The sequence below is a fragment of the Thamnophis elegans genome, chromosome 7 (assembly GCF_009769535.1).
Source record: "Thamnophis elegans isolate rThaEle1 chromosome 7, rThaEle1.pri, whole genome shotgun sequence".
Taxonomy (NCBI): domain Eukaryota; kingdom Metazoa; phylum Chordata; class Lepidosauria; order Squamata; family Colubridae; genus Thamnophis; species Thamnophis elegans.
The window spans coordinates 41,232,569-41,254,636 of NC_045547.1; the positions used below are offsets into that span (position 1 = coordinate 41,232,569).

Below are 22,068 nucleotides of genomic sequence, written 5' to 3' on the forward strand. Positions count from 1 at the left end.
AAGCGAATATTTCGTTCATCTGAAGGAGTCCGGAATGTGACAGGGGAAAGGGAGGAGAAGTAAATCAAAGCAGATAGCAATTCACCAGATGTAAAGTATTTTTCTTCAATGCCCCCTCCCTCTTCCATCTTCCCTCCCTTCATCCCAACACACAAGCCTTGTTTTTTTCTCTCCTACCAGAAGTTTCAGAATGTTTGCTGACAATTTAATTCCTTCATATAACAGAGGCACTGACATCCTGTAAAGGAGCAGCAGTTTTGCCTTGCTCCTGATGAAAAGCCAGAGGGAGTTTTGCCTTGAATCATCTGCAACTCAACATACCACACAGACAAACCTTGACTAAGATGGACTGCAGTCAGTTTGAAAGGTCAACTCAAGTTTGAACTATTATAGATCTTCTTCCAACTTTGCAAACTCATTTTTCAGCTCAGTAAAAGTCTGGAATTGGCAACATTTCCTGCATTTTCTTACCTTACCTTAGGATGCAGAAGAAAAGGGATTCCTGAGAGTTTTGAGTCATTTCATCAAGATGCCTTTAGTATTGAAGAATGGCTCCCAAGCATGAAATATATAGTCAAGGGTTAGTAAATAGTACATGATGAACTGGATTGAGAGAGTCTTTGAGCAGAATTTTACTCACATAGACTCCGTCCCTCTCCCCCCTCCATAAAAACAATGGTCTGGACATGGTATAGGAGGCTGCAGGGAATAAAAGAGTGGATGAAACTCTTTTGCCTTTCACTGTCTTTCATGGGTTGTGACCTGCAAAACTCTTTGTGAGTAGAAGCACACATAAAAAGACTACCTTGAATTTAGATTCAATACAAGAGAGAGAGGGAATGGGTCTCTTTAAAATGTGAAAGGGGATAAATCAAATATTTACTCAGTTACTACGGACATGTATTGTGGATGGAAAAAAACAATTTCTACAGATACTGGGAGTATTCATAGTGTTTTATGTGCAGTATAAAATCCAGAAGCTTTAAAAATGTGGGAACCACCAAAACTGAATTAGAAGTGATATAAATGTGTAAAGAAGAGGAAAGAGTGGGAAATGAGTAATAGTTGGCAAAAGTAGGAAAGTAGGAAGCAGAAATTCATGAATCATTTAATCATTTCATTTTTTTCTTTCTCCTAATTTATAATCTTATCCCAATAACCGGACAGATCCAATCCTTGACAACAAAATAAATATCCATTAAATATTTTTGAAAGTACATTAAAACTTTAAGAGACCCTACTTATTTATTGTTTTCAAGATCCCATTGAAAAAAGGTACAGAATCTCTTTTTCTAACTTTTCTTTAAAAAAAAACATGTCCCACAATTGCAGAAGAGCTATCAATGGAAATAGCAATAGCAATAGCAGTTAGACTTATATACCGCTTCATAGGGCTTTCAGCCCTCTCTAAGTGGTTTACAGAGTCAGCATATTGCCCCCAACAACAATCCGGGTCCTCATTTTACCCACCTCGGAAGGATGGAAGGCTGAGTCAACCCTGAGCCGGTAAGATTTGAACCGCCGAACTGCAGAACTGCAGTCAGCTGAAGTAGCCTGCAGTGCTGCATTTAACCACTGCGCCACCTCGGCTCTATGTGATATCTAAGTGATATCTAGAATTTGAACACTAATATTGGTGTTTTAATAGAGGTATCCTACTGTTGAGAAATAATTGGGGGGGGGGAAATTCCTATAAGAAAATCAGAGCAATTTTTCTGTCTACACCAGGGGTGTCAAACGTGGTTATCACGTGACGTATCATGACTTTTTTCCCTTTTGCTAAACGAGTGGGCATGGCCAGCACGTGACACATGTGGCCTGTAGGCAATGAGTTTCACATTCCTGGTCTACACTCTTAACAGAAAGTTTGTCAAAAACTATTTGTGTCTATGAGTATTTGGACTTTGCATTTTCATACTACCTGTACCAAAATAAGTTATAAGTTTATTTCAAAATGTACCATATTTTTCAGTTGTCATTACAAGTGAATGGATTGTTATAATAAAAATGTCTGGTTTTGATTGCTACTAAATATTATATTAAAACATAAAACTGAATTATTATAGTGCTTTATACAACTGCCCTCAAACATCTTATGAATGTGCATATCATTTTAGACTATCAATCTCTCCTGATTGTCATTAAATAACTATATAAAAATTGTATTTTTATCTTTCTATAACCATTAAAATTAGCAGAACCTACGTAGATTCAATTATATTTTTAAAAAATCCATTGTTTCTTTATATGTTGAAGTACAGGTTCAATATAGAAGGCCTATTAAGAAAAAAAAATGTTGTAGATAAGTTTGCCATATATACTATCACTTCTTAATTCCTCATTACTCACAAGATGTTTAATATAAACATATCAGTAATAATATTTGATAAATTTGATCAGTAACTTGGACCAATGGGGAAGAATGCAATTCCAGTATTAAAACACATCTAATTCTTTTTCTTTCTTTTTTTTGCTCAATCTATCTCTTCACACTTAAATAGCAAAGTCAGTAAATATGCAATCTTGCTTCTGCACCAATTTGTCGTGCCTCTAACACTTCCTTTTTTCCTGTGGTTGTCTCCCCTTTGCCATTACTGAGATGCTCCTTCAATTGAGCTATATCTTTTTTTTTACTGTTAATCATAACTTTGTCTGGGCATATTTTTGTAACTTAAGTAGAGTCTTCTATTCACAATCTTAAAAAATATTCAAAAATAAAATTTATTGGGAGGACTGCAAGGAGTGACAGGGGGAATTCAACAGCCAAATGATTTAAGTGTGAAGGATGAGACAGTTGTGTTAAAATGCTATCCATTATTCCTCAGTATGCAAAAAAAGTACACCAACATAAAATTTGCCTGAGATGTACCCAGCATCAACAGCAGCCATAGATACTGCCTTAAAATTTGAATGTGGACCAGGTAAGTGAAGCAACCGATGCATTCCTTTGACTTTGTTTCTTTCCTACTATAAATTATATGCCAGCAGGAAACCACAGCCAATTGCTCTTCCTAACTTAACTGGGACTTGTGTAGATAGAGACTTGGAGTGGTGCATTCAGCACCATGCCAATTTGCCCCAAAAAAAAAAATCAGAGGTACTCTGTGCCTGTGACCTGTCAACTGGTCAATGTCTCAGCACTAGCCTGCTCTTTTTTTAAAAAAAATTACAGGCTCAGAAATTCCTTTAAAAGAACTCTAAACCTGTGTCTAAAAATAGCCTGGCTGACAAGCCACAGATGGAGGAGCAGAGCAGGGTGAAGCGGGAGGCAGTAACTGATGAGTGTGCTTTATTCACATCTACCACAGCAAGAGAATGATAGCAAGTCCCCATGGTCAACAGCTTCTGAAAGGAGCTCCTGACAACCCCCCTCCCCCAAATAATAATAAGAAATTACAGTCACACTGTACTTTTTGGCAGAAGCAGTCAAAAACATGTAAACCAATCAATGGTGACAGAACCAGCAACGTCCGCCTGACAGAACCAACCTTCTTTACAGATTTTAAATCAGCCTTTTGTGAAGCACAGGACTAGCATTCTGTCAAGAAAGTCCTGCTTTTTTAATCCCATGTCTAGGGTTCTTCCAAATGTCCACTGAAACCATATTTTTGAAAACAAACAAACAGACTGAAGTAATATTCTTTCAAAAAATCACTAAATTTATGTGCCTAAGGCTCATGATTTGGAAAGGACTTTGGAAAGCCCTAATCAGGTGTCATGCATATAGCTGCCTCTTTGGAAGCCAATTTCCCTTTTCATCTCAGCCCAGACCAACTGGTCATACAGGACCAGTAACCAGCATGGCCAATAGAAGCTAGGCAGATTCTGGCACTTAAATGGGTCATCATCAAAATCAAGGAGATTGATTGTAGATCATATTAAGGCCTACAAATCAGCAAATAACTCATATGTTTAGTGGAGATGAGACAAAAGCAGCATCATGAAGACAAGTCATATAAAAAACAGTTTGCAGGACATAGTTTATGCCACGGTGGGCCCTTGCTGTTAGATAGAGGAAGCAACCTAGTTAGCCTATAAGAAAACATGGCATCTGGTAAGGCATTCAAATACAATATTCCTCTTACTGAAACATTTTGCTGCATATTTTATGTTCATATGCAAAATTATACCTACAAATGTAGTTTGATATACTTCCTTTATATGTAAATATGTTTTATGTGAAGCATTTCCTGCAGATCTATCTTTTTTACCTGTTGTGTTGCACAAACTTTCTTAATGTCATGCAGCAAATATAGACTTTTTATAACATATAAGGAATTGACATAAATTGTAGCTGTTCAGGGGTGCAGAAAATTAGCTCACTTGAAAGAGCAAGATGGCAAATTTGAAGAAACAGTAAGAAATTGCCCTAGTGGTACTTTTGTACTATATGCCAACAACCCTGAAATTGTATATATTGTAAAGCAGATATCTTTTAAAGTTCCAGAAAAACTCATCATGTTCATGGGAAATAGTTTTTACAAAGGATGCATTATCAAATAAATAAATGCACAACTTATGTTTGTTAAATAGAAAGGGGAAAACATTTCATTCAACACACCACTTATTAAAAGTTTCCTTTAGAAAGGAAACCTTTCTAAACATTTGTTGTAACAAATGCATTTTTCTCGTCAGCCCTGCTTATGAGTAAGCCATTTACCTTGATATTGCACTGACATCAAGTAATATGTAGCACACATAATTGTTTAATAGGTTTATTATTTTTTGCAGATTTTACAATTATATTTCATCAACTGGTACAACAAAACATATTTTGCTATTTTAAGAGGGCCTTTGGAGATTTGCATGTGGTGGTTCCATTCATATACATTGATGCTTAAATGCTAAATAGCATATTGGGTATTTATTCAAGCAGGCTTCTTTGTACATCCTGATCACTAGCAATTCTTCACACAGCAGCTTATTGTTGAGTCCTTTAATTATAAAAACAAGAATGGTGGTGAAGGAGAAGAGCTTTTTTTATGTCTGACCTTGAAATGGAAACAGATTCTGTTATATTACATAGCCCAGGAAATATTAGCAGTATGTTCCTTGGCTTTCATTCGTAAAACTGCAATACTGGAAGACCTCCGTTCAAATTCTGGCTTGGTTTCAAATGCATGTCCATTAGTTCCAGAAAGTAAAGAGTCAGTAAAAAAGTTATTAAGGGGAACATGGCTGAACTGGCTCTGATGGTTTGAAAAGCCAGAGTACCCGGAATCTGTCCGAGGCGAATGGGAATAAGGGGTCATACAAGAGGAAGTATCCCTTGGAAGCATGCAGGAAGTCACCGAACTGCTAGCTGCATTTCCTGCCCACAAATTATTCTGAATCTGGAACATATAAACAAGACAAAATTAAATGTATATTTCAAACATCTTTTTCTTCCTTTAGTTTCATTTTTCATTGAAAAGTAATTGAGGAAAAGTCATTTTTTGTCATCCTAATCAAATTCTCAGGTGACTAAATGAATAAACTGGAAACAGGATTACATTCTATTTGAGAATGTCTTCTGCACATATAAAACTGTATATGCACAGAAGCTGCAGGAATAAATAGAAAATTTCATCAAGGGCTACAAAAGTGATTGTACATATACATCAGAGGTGGGTTCCTACCAGTTTGCACCTATTCGGTAGAACCGGTTCGTCAAATCTACCAAACCGGTTAGAAGAGGTTCCACCAGTGGACCAGGAAAGCAGGCCACACCTACAGAAGAGGTTCCCAAAAAATTTGAAACCCACCACTGATATACATGTGGTTGTACATTTGCTGATGTCTGAGGTATATTTCTGTTCTCTTTTCTAATTGATTCACAGCAACATTTGAATGGCAAGAATGAGAATACAAAGTGCTCCTTACTCACATGATTCTTAGCATCCTTCCCTCTTTCCATATATTCCATTCCTCAAAAATCCTCTTGTATAGATGTTCCAACATCCAATGGAGCACTTCTGGAATGTCAGAGAAGTCATACTGGCATTCCTTATGTCTAGCAAGTACCACTTTTATGGTTGCTAAGAGATCACCATATAAACTCATGAAAACCACTTACTAACCCATGGTTGGGCCACATTTAGGATTATATTAATGTGGATGAAGGTATGTTGCCCCACTTGCCCTCTGGATGTCACACAAACCAGCATTCCCATCCCAGACCCACTCATATCTGTCCACACATCCCCAAAGCTCAAATACTGCCAATTGTGGTGCTTATTTGCTGGACATATTTAAATCAAAGCAGAACTACAAACACTTCTGCTGTTAATATATTTTAGGACATTGATAATATTTACAGTAATTACATTCTTAAAGTTATGGTTCCAATAGCTCAAAAATTCTAGTAAAGTCTAATTGTTCATCCTTTTGGGGAGGAAAAAGACACAACATTTGGCCATGATTAGGTTTCAATTAATTTTGTTCAAAATAAATATATAACATTCCACATGGCAACCGTTATATCAATAATTATCTTAGACTTCCATTAAGGAAATGATTATTAATATCAGTATAACCCTAATTTGGGTTAGCCTTTTCAAAAAACTGGCACAGAAAAAAAATGCAAGAATCTTGCTTGCAACACCCAGTTAAACCATGCAAACCAATTTCCATATAAGTGGCTAACAAACTCTAAATAACTAAGTTCCTTTTTGCATTAGCATCGGTAGCAAATTTTAGTTTCGAGTGCCATCCAAACTTTCTTAATATCTAATGGATTTTGGCTTTACCATTTACCATTTGATCTAACATTTTATCAAGGTTTGTATCTGAACTTCCAAAGAACATTAAAGGGATGTTAAAAACACATGGGAAATGGACAAAACTGAATTCATGGCTGATTTATATGACAAAAACAAGCCTATGATTTTATATAGAAATTTATCATTTGAGATGATAACACAGGGGTGTCAAACTCACTGCCCGCAGGCCAGATGCATCACATGCTGGCCACAGCCACTTAGCGAAGGGGGGGGAGTCACAATATGTCATGTGATGACGCCATGATGACACAAGTTTGAAACCCCTGTAATAACACAATGTAAATTTCAACTCTTTGAAACACAGTTAGAAAAAAGCCATGGAAGTTTATTTCAATATATGATTACTATTGCAAGATTATTATATGCACAGAAATAAAAATATTTTATACTTCCCACTATGGAAGAATAGTTGGTGGAACTACTAGATTTTGATGAATTCCTTTGATTAAAAAATATTTACTGATAACTGGCTCTTATGGACTTTTTGCATAAAAATGAAAAATATGAATTTGTGGTTATGGTTTTGATGATTACATAGGATTATAGAAAGTAGGGTGCTATGATGTAACTTTAGAGAGAGAGGCTAAAATATATTTGTATGTATAGCTACCATCAAGAATATTGGTTGCTACTTATACCTTTTTTATTTCTTTTCTATTTTTCTTCAGGTTTTTTCTTCTTTTGCACTTTTTGATTTTTCTTTTATTTCTTTTTCTTCATTCCTGTTTACATTGTATTAATTTGTCATAGTTTTTATCTTCTTGTTTAAAGGTTACAAATACAGAGCCTGTAATCCCTCTAACAACACATGGTTTAAGAGCAAGTGGTAAATGTCTTCCATGTTTTATTGCAAACTGATCATTTAATTTGCTGTGAAACCTGAAAATTTAACCACAAACTTTATGTCAGACAAAGACTTTAAGAATTTATAAAGCTGGCAAACAACTGTGAAAAATTTTCTTAGTGGAGAGAATATAAATTGGATAATACGAGCACAACACAACACTTACTGCTTGGCTCATGAATCTAGTTGAACCTTAAAACTGTACTGTGAGTTTTATCTGTGAGTTATATAATGTAAGTATCATAAAACAAAATTCTAAACCTAAATTTATATTGGAATTCAAAATAAATAAAATTCTTTACAATAAGTAGAAAACTCTGGTACATGGGAGGGAAAGAAAACAGTGCTTGAATGTAAATATAATTATTCTTGTTTAAATTTTCTGTGATCCGTGCAGTATAAAAAAGGTAATTCAGGGAGTTTCTGAATAAGCCTACACATAGATCTCACCTCTGGTTTCTGTTACATCACAAATATTTTAAGTTTTTCTCTTGTGGTTAACATGTAATCACCCAAGTATCCTTTAGTGTGTTTGTGCATTTGTGTGTTTATGTCTGAGTATGTTACATAGGGTCTGTAAGATTTTAACAGTTTAACTAATTTGAACATCAACTACAATTTTAGACAATTAATAGGTAAAGATAACTTTAATCTATGGGACCTGGCAGAAGTTCTATAATTTGAAGTTATTTTAGCTCTACTATGTTACCCTACTACAAAAAAAAAATCAAACTAAAGTCAATCCTTTACAATCTTAAAGAAATACCAATAAATATAAATTCACATTTGTATTTAAATGCATTTGTTACAACCATTGCAAATGTGGATTATTAATCAGTTTTAAATATTATTTAATTAAGTAGCAGCCTCACTGTCTATGGAGATTCTCAGTCGTCCAGGTCATAGTTGTCTCAAAGATGCTTTTTCAAAAGGCAACTGGATGGGGTTAATTTTTTTCCTTGAGGAAGAAGAAGGAAATGATTTGCTTCTCATCCAAAAAACTCAACTGATGAAAGTTCTTGGATGAGAAATGAAACATTTTCTTCCTCAAGGGAAAAAAACCCAACAGTCAAGTTGCCTTCTGAAAAACCACCTTTGAGATAGCAGCCCCCACTATTTGCTAGATAGAAATACCAAGCCCTGCCCTCCAAGTAATTTCTGGACTATTTAATTTTCTTGCTGTATCAGTATGCAGCAATGTAAGTTTGAAGAACAAGTAAAAGGAAAGTGAAATATATAGCTACAAGTAATAGATGCCCTACAAGCTATGAGATTATAGACATTTCAAGAACTTCAAATTAAATGACAGGGGTAAGAAAAGGTACATTATGCCAGCTGATATCAAAATCTAAATCAAAAGAACAATAACCATCTGGATGTCTTATAGAAAATAAAATGCTATACACAAAATTGTGTCACACAACACTACATTAGATTGGGATGGTCCAAATACCATCCCAATCCAATCTAATGTAATGTTCTAATGGTTAGTTGTCAACTGTACACTGAACTAGTAGATTCTATTTATTTATTTATTTATTTATTTTGTGATTTTGTGATTTTGTGATTTTGTGATTTTGTGATTTTGTGATTTTATAATTTAATGTTTGATGTCCATTGGCTAGATTATAAAAATTGTAAAATAATTTTAAACAACCTAACCTTAAAAATAAACTTCACTAATTTATCACTGATAAATCATGTCAATATTTGCTCCTTAGTCAAATTGATTACCATTGTATATGGATAATGAAAAAAGTTAGAAAGGTATCAGGCTTAAAGTATCATAGCTTGGAACTTAAGCCAAAACTTAAAGATGATGGCAATTAAAACTGTGTGCTAGTCAAATAATTCCATGGGCAATATCAGCACAGGCAGTTGGGCAAAGTTCAATGGAGTCACCACAACAAATTTAATTAGGCCAATGGGGACTAGCATTTCCAGGAACTATCAAAAAAGGCCAATTGATCCAAGTTAGTTATCCCTCAAAGACCAAGTCCTGTTTGGAGTTAAGTTAACTTCAACCAGTCAACTAAATCCCCCATTTTATACATGAAGAGTAAATATCACATCTGCATACACACTGCAAACAAGCCTCCATGTCTTCTATAACATTAGTGCTAAAGTTATTAGTAATTCCAAGGGGTATGAAGAGATGGCCTCCTGCCTTCCTTCACATTAGGTGAGAGGATCAAAGCATCAGAGAAAGGCTATAGTAAAAAGTTACTTTTCCGCATACTTCCCTGATTAGAAATATCACTTCAAATCAGGATGACTTGAATTTCTGGGAGATGCAGTAACAACACATCTAAAAGACAGGCAGGGCAACTATAATACACAAACAAAAGCAATATTTGGATGAGGAGCAGGAGGCAGTCCTCCTTTTTTTATTCACAATGTGATTATGATTTTGGCTTTTTTCAACATGTGAGTTAGATTGCACTGAAAGATAGTAGCTGATCTATGAATTCCATGGTCATGGTCACTTTGTTTTCTTAAAATAATTACTATATGTCACAGTATATTCATTCTGTCTTCCCTATCTCTCGCTTGCCATGTAAAGAAATCTAAGAAATGGGCCCCTCCTAGAATCATATATTGAACCATTTCAAGAGTCAGGAGAGTAAACCATCTGGCCATGGCACCCTAGACCAGTGATCCCCAACCCCCGGTCCGCGGACCGGTGCCGGGCCGTGGAGTACCTGGCACCGGGCCGCGCAGCGGCCGGGGGCCATGCAACAGCCGACTCTTCACTCATGCAGCGCCGTCGCCGGAGGGGGGGAGCTGCACGGAAGCACAGGAGCAAGTGAGGCGAGGAGGAAGAATCCCCCACTACTACACCACCTCCGCCCCCTCCCCGAGTCAGCCGTCCCCTCAGTGAACGCCTCCGCCTCTTTCTCCTTTCTCGCCTCAGTCGGCTCGCCTGGAAGCGAGGCGAGGAGGGGGCGGACCATGCGCTGGAAGCGGAGCCCTTGGAGGCCCTGGCGGCTTCCCCGGTGGTCGTTGCTGGCCGCTCTCTTCTTTTTCTCGCTGTCCTCCTCGGCTCAGTCATCTCCGAGTTGCCCAGGGAGGGGCGGCGCGCCCGGGACGGAGACGGCGCTTCCCCGCCCGGCCTTGGCTTGTGAGAAGGAACGGCGGGAGAGGTAGAGAGAGAGAGAGAGAACGTCGGGCAGCCGAGGGCGGGGGGGTCTTTTGAGGGGAGATGGGGGGTGCGCGATTTTGGCGCGCGGGCGCCCTCCGCGGGCGTGGGTGGGGGGCTGAGAGGAGTCTAACGGTAGCGCAGGAAAGGGGAGGGTATGAGCGCCGCCTGAGGTGGTGAGGGGCAGTCGCCAGATTCAGGCCGCCGCTGCCGCTATTGCAGCGCACGGTGGAAAAGCAGCGGTCTTGCCCACCCCTTCCCTGCCTCCCGCCCGCTCCAGTTGCCGCAGCCAGGGGTGGGGGCTCGGTGCCTGAAGTCTCTTGCCTCTCTTCCAAAATTTAGCCAACGGGCATCGGTGAAGCGCGCTCTTTCTCTTCCTCACAAAACACATTTCCTTTCCCCCCACGTGTAGTTATTGGCGATATGGACTCTTGGACTCTTACCCAGCCAGATCAGTATCAAACATTTCCCTGACCTCAGCAGAAGCGAGGTTTTTTCTTCTCCTTTCTCTCCTTAATACTGTATTCTTTTTACATTGCTATCCTCTGGCTTATTTAATTTTGCCCTTGCTCTTTTTATCTTTGACCTTGATTAATTCAGCTGTTTATTCCTTAAAATCTACATACAAAATGGAAGGTGGGATATGATTCAGGTGTTGAATTGGGAAGGTGGATTTAAAACAACGCCCCACCCCCACCCCTGCGCGCGCTCAGCGGGCCACGGTAAAATTATCAAAGGCTGACTGGTCCGCGGCGATAAAAAGGTTGGGGACCACTGCCCTAGACTACATGATATTAAACTTGAAGTGCTGGTTTGTAGAATCACAGGTGCGTTCTTATTGTCCATACTGAATCTTTTATTCTATGCCACACATAGCCAACCTGTGCGGTATACAGGTTTGTAGATTTTTTTAAAGAAAGAAGGACTTTAGCAGTTTTCTTTTTCAAAAACAGCAGTTATTTAAATCTCTGCTTTGGAGGATCACCGCAGTGGGTTATTTAAAAAAAAATATTCTGAATGTATTATATCTCCATGTCTTTACTTGCATTCTCGTCTTTTAAGAGTCAAAGGTTAAGAAATACCTCCTATCAATCTGTTTCTCTTGCAGAGTATTAGATACAGAGACTGAAGCAATAGGCTTCACCAAGGTCCTCCATTCTGGCGGGAAAATACATTAAGCTGATTGGCTGAGCCGTCTGACAGCTCCCTATATAAGAGCAGGCTGTCAGACCGACCAGCGTTGGATCTGTACATAGTTGCTGAATAAAGAGTTGTTGTTGTCACTGAAGCCTGAGGCCTGTCTCCTCCATTCACTCTATCTAACACAAAATTTGATTAGAAAAAAATCAGAATCTCAAATTTGCACTTTGTGAAAATCCCTAGACAAGTACAAAAAGAGAGAGGACGTGCATTGTTTTTTCATAAAGTGATTTTTTTTTCCTCTCAGTGTAAACAAACCTATCTTTACCTCAAGTTTTTTTCAAAATACTAAAAAACAGACTTTTGATCAGAGCAACAACCTGATAATTTAGAATTGTGTGCCTTGCTACATTCTATTGTTTCTCTGTCACCATTACCAGAGAGAGAATCTTGTATCTCCCCTCCCAATTACCCCCACATCCACAACTGACCCCATTTCAACCATTGCCTCTATGCCTTCCTGTCTTCTTCATCCATCCCCACTGTATGTTTTCTGGACAACAACCCTGCTCATTATTTTTATATTTAGTTTCACTTTCCTTGACTTCTAGCCTGCAATTTTATAGGAACCAAGAATCAGAGTTTAAAACACAAATTTAGTAACCCAAGCAGCAAGGGAATTTAAGCTATTTTTTTAAAAAAAATTAGCAACTGACCTCAATTATTTTAAGTTGCTGTTTTTTATTTATTCATTACAATAAACCAAAACTTGAGTGTGATGAAATTAAGAAAAGTTCAAAACAACTCAAAACACACTGATGATGTCTCCTCTAATACTAACAAAACATTTGCAACCAAATTGCCAAGAACAAAGCTCAAACCAACAGCCTAGCTACCAACTTGAGCTACTAATATTCAAACACATTTCAACTAAAGAAAAAGACATGTAACACCTAACATCCAAAAGATACAAATAATGCCTCTCCTGGGGTGCGATGCTAGTTTGCCTCCTTGTGGTGCACCCTGGATAGCATGGAAGTGTGAACCAAATGACTAGCAACAATTGGCAGCCAAACTACATTGACGAATTGGCAGCTAACAACAGTTGACAGTCAGACATCTTTGTAGAACTCCTGGCTCTCTAAATACATGACAAAAGATAAGCAAAATGGCTCCCCATCCTGAGCCACATTGCACCACCCCCTTTACGAAGGCAGGAAGCCTTAGTAAAGGAGTACAAGAAAATTACAACTCATTCAATAGTTGTCTTACAACTTTGATATCAACACACAGTGGAAAGCTAAATGGGCTGCTGAACGCCCAGATACAGGCAGTTACATAGATGACCCTACACAAAGGATGCCAAGTTTTGACCTTCCTCGCCAGCATTGGTCAACTCTGAACATGATCCAACCCAACATGGTGTCTACCAGGATTCATTTTTTTAAGTGGGGTCTTGTCTCTATCCCTCAGTGTGACTGTGGTGCTCCTTGACAAAATATCCATAACATTGTGTCCAAATGTCCATTAAGAGCTTATATCAGTCCATAGACCACCCTGTCCTTGAATGGCTAGGTGGACTGGATGTTAACATGTGAACTACTAAAAGTCCATGTACTTGCCATATGCTAAATAAATAATAAATGTTTCTCCTGAAGAAGTAATCCACTAAATTCCACTGCAAAGCTCTGTCCAGGCTATTTAAGAAAGCCTTTAGGGATTCCCCCTCCATCATTAAATGACTGCAGGGGTATCTGCGGGGGTGCACAATCAAAGCCCTGTCCTTTTAAACAGATATCAATCACAGAGTACCATCTTGACTTTTTTTCTCTCATTCAAATTTCAGATGCTCCTTTATAATTGTAATGTTGGCAAGAATGATATTACATAATATATTGGAAGTGAACATTATTGTTAGTTGTTTGCTTTTGTACTGTATTATTTATTGCTTTAACATTTCTATTCCATTGGAATGTACACTGTTTAAAGTCATTCATGAATGAAGTAGATTATTAGCCTAAATAAATAAAATACTGAAAGTGGCTCATGACTCATAGATAGTCTTTACTCTATGTAACCATAGAAGACTTCACTCTATATGTTTATTGAAATCACAAGAAGGAAAGAGTTTTATATGCATGAATTATCTGTATAGTCACTCATATTTTCTAGTTCTTCTTTCTAATTCAGAATATGCAAGCACTGGTTTCATGCTATAACTTTCATATGCTCCAATCACCATAACCAATGATGAGAGGTGATACACTCCAGAGAGTTGGTAGGCACCATTGTGAGGAAGACTGTGACAAAGAGACATAAGATGTTATAAAATCAATCAATTTGATCTCTAACCATACCTAGTCAAGAAATAAATCTTTGATATGATAAAAACAATAGGGGCAACTGTTTTACCTTTTTGCATTGGAATCTCCATTCTTTCAGAGAAGTGGAGATACTAAAGCACCTATGTTAGTTTTATTAGGAAACAATATTGACAAAGAAAAGCTGTTGTATTAGCATAATTACAGCTGGTTTTATAATATGTGAGATGATACTAAATCATCTACAAGACTCCACCAGATTGTCCAAACCGAAAAAAGAAGTAGAATTTCCAGACAAAAGGTCAATGCCTGACATTTTGCTAGCAAGCCAGCTTTGGGACTTTGGAAAGAGTTGAAAGAAGTTTTCTCTGACTCTCTTTTCATGCAATATTCCAACAGCCAATTATTTATCTCTGTAAACACTTCAGTTGTTCTGATTACAAATGCTTTCCGACATTTATGGAAGGCAAAGGGGAGAAAAAATTCTCCAAAATGTGTCTGAAGGAAAATAAAATTATACAATTAACAATTCACAGAATGGAATAAAAAGAAAACAGATGGTTGGCTTCATTACTGTTTTTTAAACATTCTTGTTCGAGCAGGTTATAGATTGCCAAAAAGAGTCCCCAAGCATTGTCCTATCATGCTATACAAGGGCAGATTTCTTTTAATAATTAACAACTGCATTGGATTGAAAGAGCAAAATCTATAGTAATTTGGTCAAAACTTTTTATGGTTTTATGAGCTTATGGGTTTAATCTTGATTTCTATTTAAAATGTCTTCCAAGCATCATAGCTAAACCACATCTACTGGGAAGCAGATATCCTGGTGCTGAAACATCTCACAACCGAAGGAACTGCCATCTTTCCCTTGAGTAAGGGTTCCCTGGTTAACTCTGCTGCCTGCATCTCAGCTGTACTGAGAGCTTTGATTCTTCACACAGAATGAAATAGTTCCAGATAAGTGTTCCACGTGGCACACAAAATCCCCAATTTAGATGAAAATAATGTAGGAAAAATAAATTTACTGTATAGCAATTACACAGTAATTGTGCCACTTGTATGTGTGTGTGATAAATAAATACAAATTATGCATTTTTGTCTTCCAGAAAAACAAAACAATAAACATTCAATGTTTAATACCTGGGGGTAGCTATCAGTCCGTGGTAAAACAGATATATCATATGTGGCAGCAAAATGACTTTTTGCTTGTTGGATTTGCCCATAACGTTCTCTCTTTCTCCATTTTGCTCTTCGGTTTTGGAACCAGACCTATGTCAAATAAGAAAATTGTTAGATTGTCTAAAAGACCATTTCTGCTGCCCTCCTTCTTAATTGTTTTGCCAGCCCATAGATCAGTGATAAATTACTTAAGTCCCAGGATTGCAGTTGACCCCTGAACATCCTGCATGCATCCCCCAGGTACCTGGAAAAATTATGTCCACATCATAAATATTAATTGGCAAAAAGATAAAGTGTTATAATCAAAATAGTAATATAAAGTTGTTAAAATCAAATGGTAATATGAACTGCATTACATTTTAATTTCAGTCAAAAAAAGTGTGTTAAATTTTAATATGTAAAGATAGTGTTTCGTAGTTCACCCACTACTTTCTGGACCATGGGCCCCACATGTTGTCAGTGCGAGCCCTGGAAGGAGTTTTGCTTGAAATTTCTTTAAGTAAGATAGAACTCTATCAGGAAAATGTGATTATAGCCATAGGATTTCTTCTTCTGATTCTTCAAAGAAAATACATGTCTTAACACACCTTACAAATGTCACGAGAAGATACTTTCCTCTAGAATGATAAAGACCTTGTGTATAATCTGACTTGCAATGTCTATTACTGAACAGCAGTGGAAAATTTATCCCAATATATTTATTTCATTATTACTATCTGTAAACTTTTGGCTCTCTGTAAATGCTAAATTCAGAATGGGAGATAGAATGTTTCTACAATAATCTTGCACATGGGTAATTTAGTGATTAAAAAATATACTAAAAGTTGATCTACAAAGAAAGAGGGGAATCCTGGAAAATGAAACAAAAACAGAAAGGGTATGGAAAAAAACAGTAAAAGTCCTTTGTCACATTAAGTGATTAATTCCAAAGAAAAGATTAAGACCGGCTTTGCTACTGATACTGACTTCATTTTCTTTTCTTTTCCTTCTTACAGATTAAAACTTTCATAGTCACTTTTAGTTTAAACATTTCTTATTAGATTATAAGATAAAATACAAAATATAAAAGTACATAGGAAGAACAGTGAGGTGGGGGAAGAGTGAGAAAAAGGTGAGGAGAGACTGGGGAAAAGAAAAGAAGAAACATTGACTTCCAACTCCCTCTGTTGCAGTAAAATAAAGCATTAACATGAAACCACAACTTTTTGTTTTTCTATAATAGTATAAGTTAGCCATTTCTATAAAAACATGTCAATCTAATCGATAAAACCCAAAATCAAAGTTTCATTTTTTTTTCCACTTTAGGCACAAAGTTCGGAAGTGGTCTCCATGTGGCAACAAAGCTACATATTCTTTCCTTTAACCAAAACATTCAATTTAGCCATTTCTACCAACTCCAACTACTTCTGTAGCCATCCGTCCATAGTGCGAATCAAAATTCCTTCCATTTTATGCTGCTGTCAACATATATAAGATGAAAGTTCCAATTTTTTCTCCAAATCTTTTTTCATTAAACTCAAAAGAAAAATTTCTGGTTTCATTTTTATTTTTGTTTTAAGAATTCTTTGTATTAAAATACGAACCTTACTCTAAAATTTCTCTTCTTTATCACATGTCCACCACAAATGATAAAAAGTTCCTTCTTTACTTTTTACACTTCCAACATTCATTTGAAATACCTTTATACATTCTAGCTAATGTATCCAGTGTTAAATACCAGCGATAAATCATCTTATAAAGATTTTATTTTAAATTGTAAAGGTAAAGATTCCCCTTGCACATATGTGCTAGTTATTCCTGGCTCTAGGGGGGAGTGCTCATCTCCATTTCAAAGCCAAAGAGCCAGCACTGTCTCTGTGGTCATGTGGCTGGCATGACTAAACACCAAAGGTGCATGGAGTGCTGTTACCTTCCCACCAAAGATGGTCCCTATTTTTCTACTTGCATTTTTACATGCTTTCAAACTGCTAGATTGGCAGAAGCTGGGACAAGTAACGGGAGCTCACTCCATTACATGGCGCTAGAGATTCGAACCACCAAACTGCCGACCTTTCTGATCAACAAGCTCAGCATCTTAGCCACTGGCCCCCCTATTTTAAATTATAATTTAGTGTAAATTCATCCATATATTTTCCCATTGTTCAAGCATCACATTGTATCCAAAATTCCTTGCCCACTGAATCATACAATGTTTTACATGTTCATTTTCCAAATTCAATTTCAATAACATTTTATAAATCTTACCAATAATATGCTCATCACTACACACAGTAAAATTTCCAATTCATTTTTAGCAAAACCAAACCCATAAATCTTTTTATCTGATTTAAATCGTTCTTTCAATTGTTAATATATAAACCAATGGCAAACATAACCTTCTGATTCAAGTTCTTCCCTTGACTTTAGTGTAGGGTCACCAGAGTTGAAAGATAATATTTCACCATATATCCACCAGTCTGGCTTCGTCACCATTTCTTTTCTTTTAAAAAAAAGCTTCCTGAGATACCCAAAGAGGCAACTTCATAGAGAATCTTGTTTTATATTTATTCTAAACTCTTAGTATGGCATGTCTAGATTAAAATCAACATTAACTTTAACTTTATCATACCATAAATAATTGTGCCATCCAAACCTTAATTCGTGGCCCTCTAATTCAAGTAGTATCACTTTAATAGTCATTTTAATGTTATATGTGTAATGAAACATTCTGCAGAAACCAGTGCAGCCAACTTCCATTAAGTATTGTACAGGATTACTGTTGGAAGAAAAGGTCTTGCATGTCTGCACACTTTAATCAAGCTGAATCTGTCAAATAAACTGCAATTATCTGACTTAGGGTACTCTTTTCCCTCTTACATTCTTTTTTGAAATGTGACCCTTATTAATTTAGTACAAAAGATTTGTAGCTCTTTGTTCCCCAATGAAACTACTGGAAATATACTATTTCTGTTTCGTTTACCTGGCCCAGTCGGAGAATACAAATGAATGGAATAAGCAGCAATGGGGGTGGGGTAGTGGCTACTCAGGGCCACCCACAGAAAAAGACTTCATGTGTGTCAGTAGCTGTGTTGATTACCACTCATGGTTGGTATCTAACTATAGAGCAATCAACTATGATATTGCAATAAGACATCAAGAAATTATTTAAAATTGAGTTTTTTCTTATTTTGTTCAAACAAATACCAGGATTTAAAGTCATATAACAAGTAAGTGCCATTTAAATATGGACATGAATATACAAAGACAAGGGACATAGTGGCTCAGTGGCTAAGACACTGAACTTGTTGATCAGAAAGGTCGGCAATTCGGTGGTTCGAATCCCTAGCGCTACATAATAGAGTGAGCTCCCATTACTTTTCCCAGCTTCTGCCAACCTAGCAGTTTGAAAGCATGTAAAAATGCAAGTAGAAAAATAGGGACCACCTTTGGTGGGAAGGTAACAGTGTTCCATGCATTGTTCATGCCAGCCACATGTCCACTGAGACGTCTTTGGATAGCGCTGGCTCTTCGACTTTGAAACTGCGATGAGCACCGCCCCCTAGAGTTGGGAATGACTAGCACATATGTGCGCAGGGAACCTTTACCTTTACCTTCATACAAAGACAAGAGCAACCATAGTTTTACTTCCATTCTTTGTGCCTTGGAAATAAAGTAATAGTCTCCCACAATTGTTAAAGTAAATATTTCACTTCCAGTAATTTCTAGGAGCTTTAAATCATATTCAGTCTTGAAGGAAGTCCTACTGAGCTTTACCAATATTTTCATGAGTTGAATACTCTTTTGGTAGATTAAAAAGAAAAAATAAAGAAATACTACCAAATTATGATTAATGGAAATAATCTTGAATCTATACACGATATTGGGGAAACAGTCTTGGGATTTCTTGTGAAAAATAAGTAGAAATGCTGAGAGGTGAATAAATTCAGTTTTAATAAGCCACTCCAAACAGAATTTCAAACATTTTCAGTAGTTAATTCTAATCTAAAATCATATAGTCTAATAGGAAAAAAAGCTTATTGGAATAGTCTCTTATTATTCCAGCAAATGCTTAACAAATTATAGTTCCAGTTTTATAAAACTGAAAGGAAAATAGGTTTTGCCAGAAATTTCTAAATTGGCACCAGAATTGTGTACTCCAGTATTTGTTCAGTCATTTACATATATAAATACTGTCAACATTATTACTCCTTCAGGCTGGAAATGGAGTACAATTGTTCCAACACATTAAAAGGCAATAAAAATGAAATGATATCTTGTATTAGATACAGCATTTAAAACTGAATATAAAATGTATAAGTAAGGAAAAAGGAAGAAGCATTTTTCCCCAGAAACAACAAGCTATAACTATGCTCCTTGAAGAGTCTTAATATAAGAATCACCAGTATTTTCTATACAGACCTAAAGACTGAAAGGGATGATTTTTAATCCATATTTCAGCCAATGGATAGAGCAACAATGAGAGCCAAATTGTTCTTGCCAAAAAATGCTGAACGAAGTGCAAAAATTGCAATGTGACAACTGAATTGGGATGAAATTGGAACCAGGTGGATCTCCCTCAAAGGACATAAAAAATTAAGTTTAAAAATGGATATACTTTGATTCAGGGTTTTTTCACATAGATCTTTGTATCAAAACTTAGCTTATTTTTTTCACTAACAATATAAAATCAGAAAATTCTAGTTCTTGTTTGAGCAAAGGATTTGTTTTCCCCTCTTATAAAGTTAGACCTGAAAACTTTCAAGAGTATTGCCAATAAAAGAAATCAACAACAAGCTATTCAAAGCCAGAGTTTTGGTATAAGTTTAAAAGTCTATAAATATCTATGGAGATTCTCAGTCATCCAGGTCATGGTTGTCCCAAAAGTGCTTTTTCAATTGGACTTTCTGCTTTTTCTTTGAAGATGTTTCACTTTTCATCCAAGAAGATTCTTGGATGAGAAGTGAAATGTCTTACAATATAATAGCAGAGTTGGAAGGGACCTTGGAGGTCTTCTAGTCCAACCCTCTGCCTAGGCAGGAAACCCTATACCATTTCAGAAAAATGGCTATCCAACATCTTCTTAAAGACTTCCTATGTTGGGGCATTCACAACTTGTGGAGGCAAGTTGTTCCACTGATTAATTGTTCTCACTGTCAGGAAATTTCTCCTCAGTTCTAAGTTGCTTCTCTCCTTGATTAGTTTCCACCCATTGTTCTACAATCAGGTACCTTGGAAAATAGTTTGACTCCCTCTTCTTTGTGGCAACCCCTGAGATATTGGAACACTGCTATCATGTCTCCCCTAGTCCTTCTTTCCCTTAAACTAGACATAGATGTTTAGATGTTTAGATGTTTATTAACATTTGTAGGCCGCCCTTTTCCCTGAGGGGACTCAGGGCGGCTCACATAAAATCAGGAGGGGGGAATACAAACAATGACGTAGACACATATAATAAAAGTAATAAGCAACATACATTCATCATTCGGGAGGGGCGGCTATCCTTGTCCCCAGGCCTGACGGGCTAGCCAGTTCTTAAGGGCTGTGCGGAAGGCCTGGACGGTGGTGAGGGTACGAATCTCCATGGGGAGCTCGTTCCAAAGGGTCGGGGCTACTACTGAGAAGGCCCTCCTCCTTGTAGTTGCCAGCCGGCACTGGCTGGCCGATGGAATACAGAGGAGGCCCAATCTATGAGATCTAATTGGTCGCAGGGAGGTAATTGGCAGAAGGCGGTCTCTCAAGTATCCAGATCCACTACCATGCAGGGCTTTATGGGTGACTAATAGCACCTTGAAGCGCATCCGGAGATCGACAGGTAGCCAGCGCAGCTCGCGGAGGATAGGTGTTATGTGGGTGAACCGAGGTGCACCCACAATCGCTCACGCGGCCGCGTTCTGTACTAGCTGAAGTCGCCGGATGCTCTTCAAGGGCAGCCCCATGTAGAGCACATTGCAGTATTCCAGCCTAGAGGTCACAAGGGCCCGAGTGACTGTTGTGAGAGCCTCCCGATTCAGGTAGGGTCGCAACTGGTGCACCAGGCGAACCTGGGCGAATGCCCCCCTGGTCACAGCCGTCAGGTGGTGGTCAAACGATAGCTGTGGATCCAGGAGGACTCCCAAGTTGCGAACCCTCTCTGAGGGGTATAAAATTTGACCCCCCAGCCTGAGTGATGGAATATTGGTCGAATCTTTGGGAGGGAAGCACAACAGCCACTCGGTCTTTTCTGGGTTGAGCACAAGCTTGTTAACCCTCATCCAGTCCATAACGGCCTCAAGGCCTCGGTTCATCACGTCTGCCGCTTCATTGAGTTGGCACGGGGCGGACAGATACAACTGGGTATCGTCCGCATATTGATGGTATCTGATCCCGTGCCTGCGGATGATCTCTCCCAGCGGTTTCATGTAGATGTTGAATAGTAGGGGGGATAAGACCGAGCCCTGAGGCACCCCATATGTTAGGGGCCTAGGGGACGATCTCTGCCCCCCCACTAACACCGACATACCCAGTTCCTGCAACTGTTCTTCATATGTCTTAGTCTCCAGTCCCCTAATCATCTTTGTGGCTGTTCTCTGCACTCTTTCTAGAGTCCACATCTTTTCTACATCTTGGAGACCAAAACTGAATGCAGTATTCCAAGTATGGCCTTACCAAGGCATTATAAAGTAGTATTAACACTTCACATGATCTTGATTCTATCCCTCTGTT

General features: G+C 37.7%; 1 protein-coding gene across 1 annotated transcript in view; it reads right to left on the reverse strand.

The window, feature by feature from the left end:
- Nucleotides 1–4,794: 4,794 nt before the first annotated feature.
- ALX1 (ALX homeobox 1) overlaps nt 4,795–22,068 on the reverse strand; it is a 35,609-nt gene continuing 18,335 nt past the window's right edge. Inside the window, exons 3-4 of the mRNA XM_032222192.1 lie at nt 15,349–15,477; nt 4,795–5,333 (exon numbers count right to left, since the gene is read on the reverse strand). Coding sequence (XP_032078083.1) covers nt 5,019–5,333; nt 15,349–15,477 — 444 coding nt within the window. The 3' untranslated portion in view covers nt 4,795–5,018. The remainder of the gene's footprint in view (nt 5,334–15,348; nt 15,478–22,068) is intronic.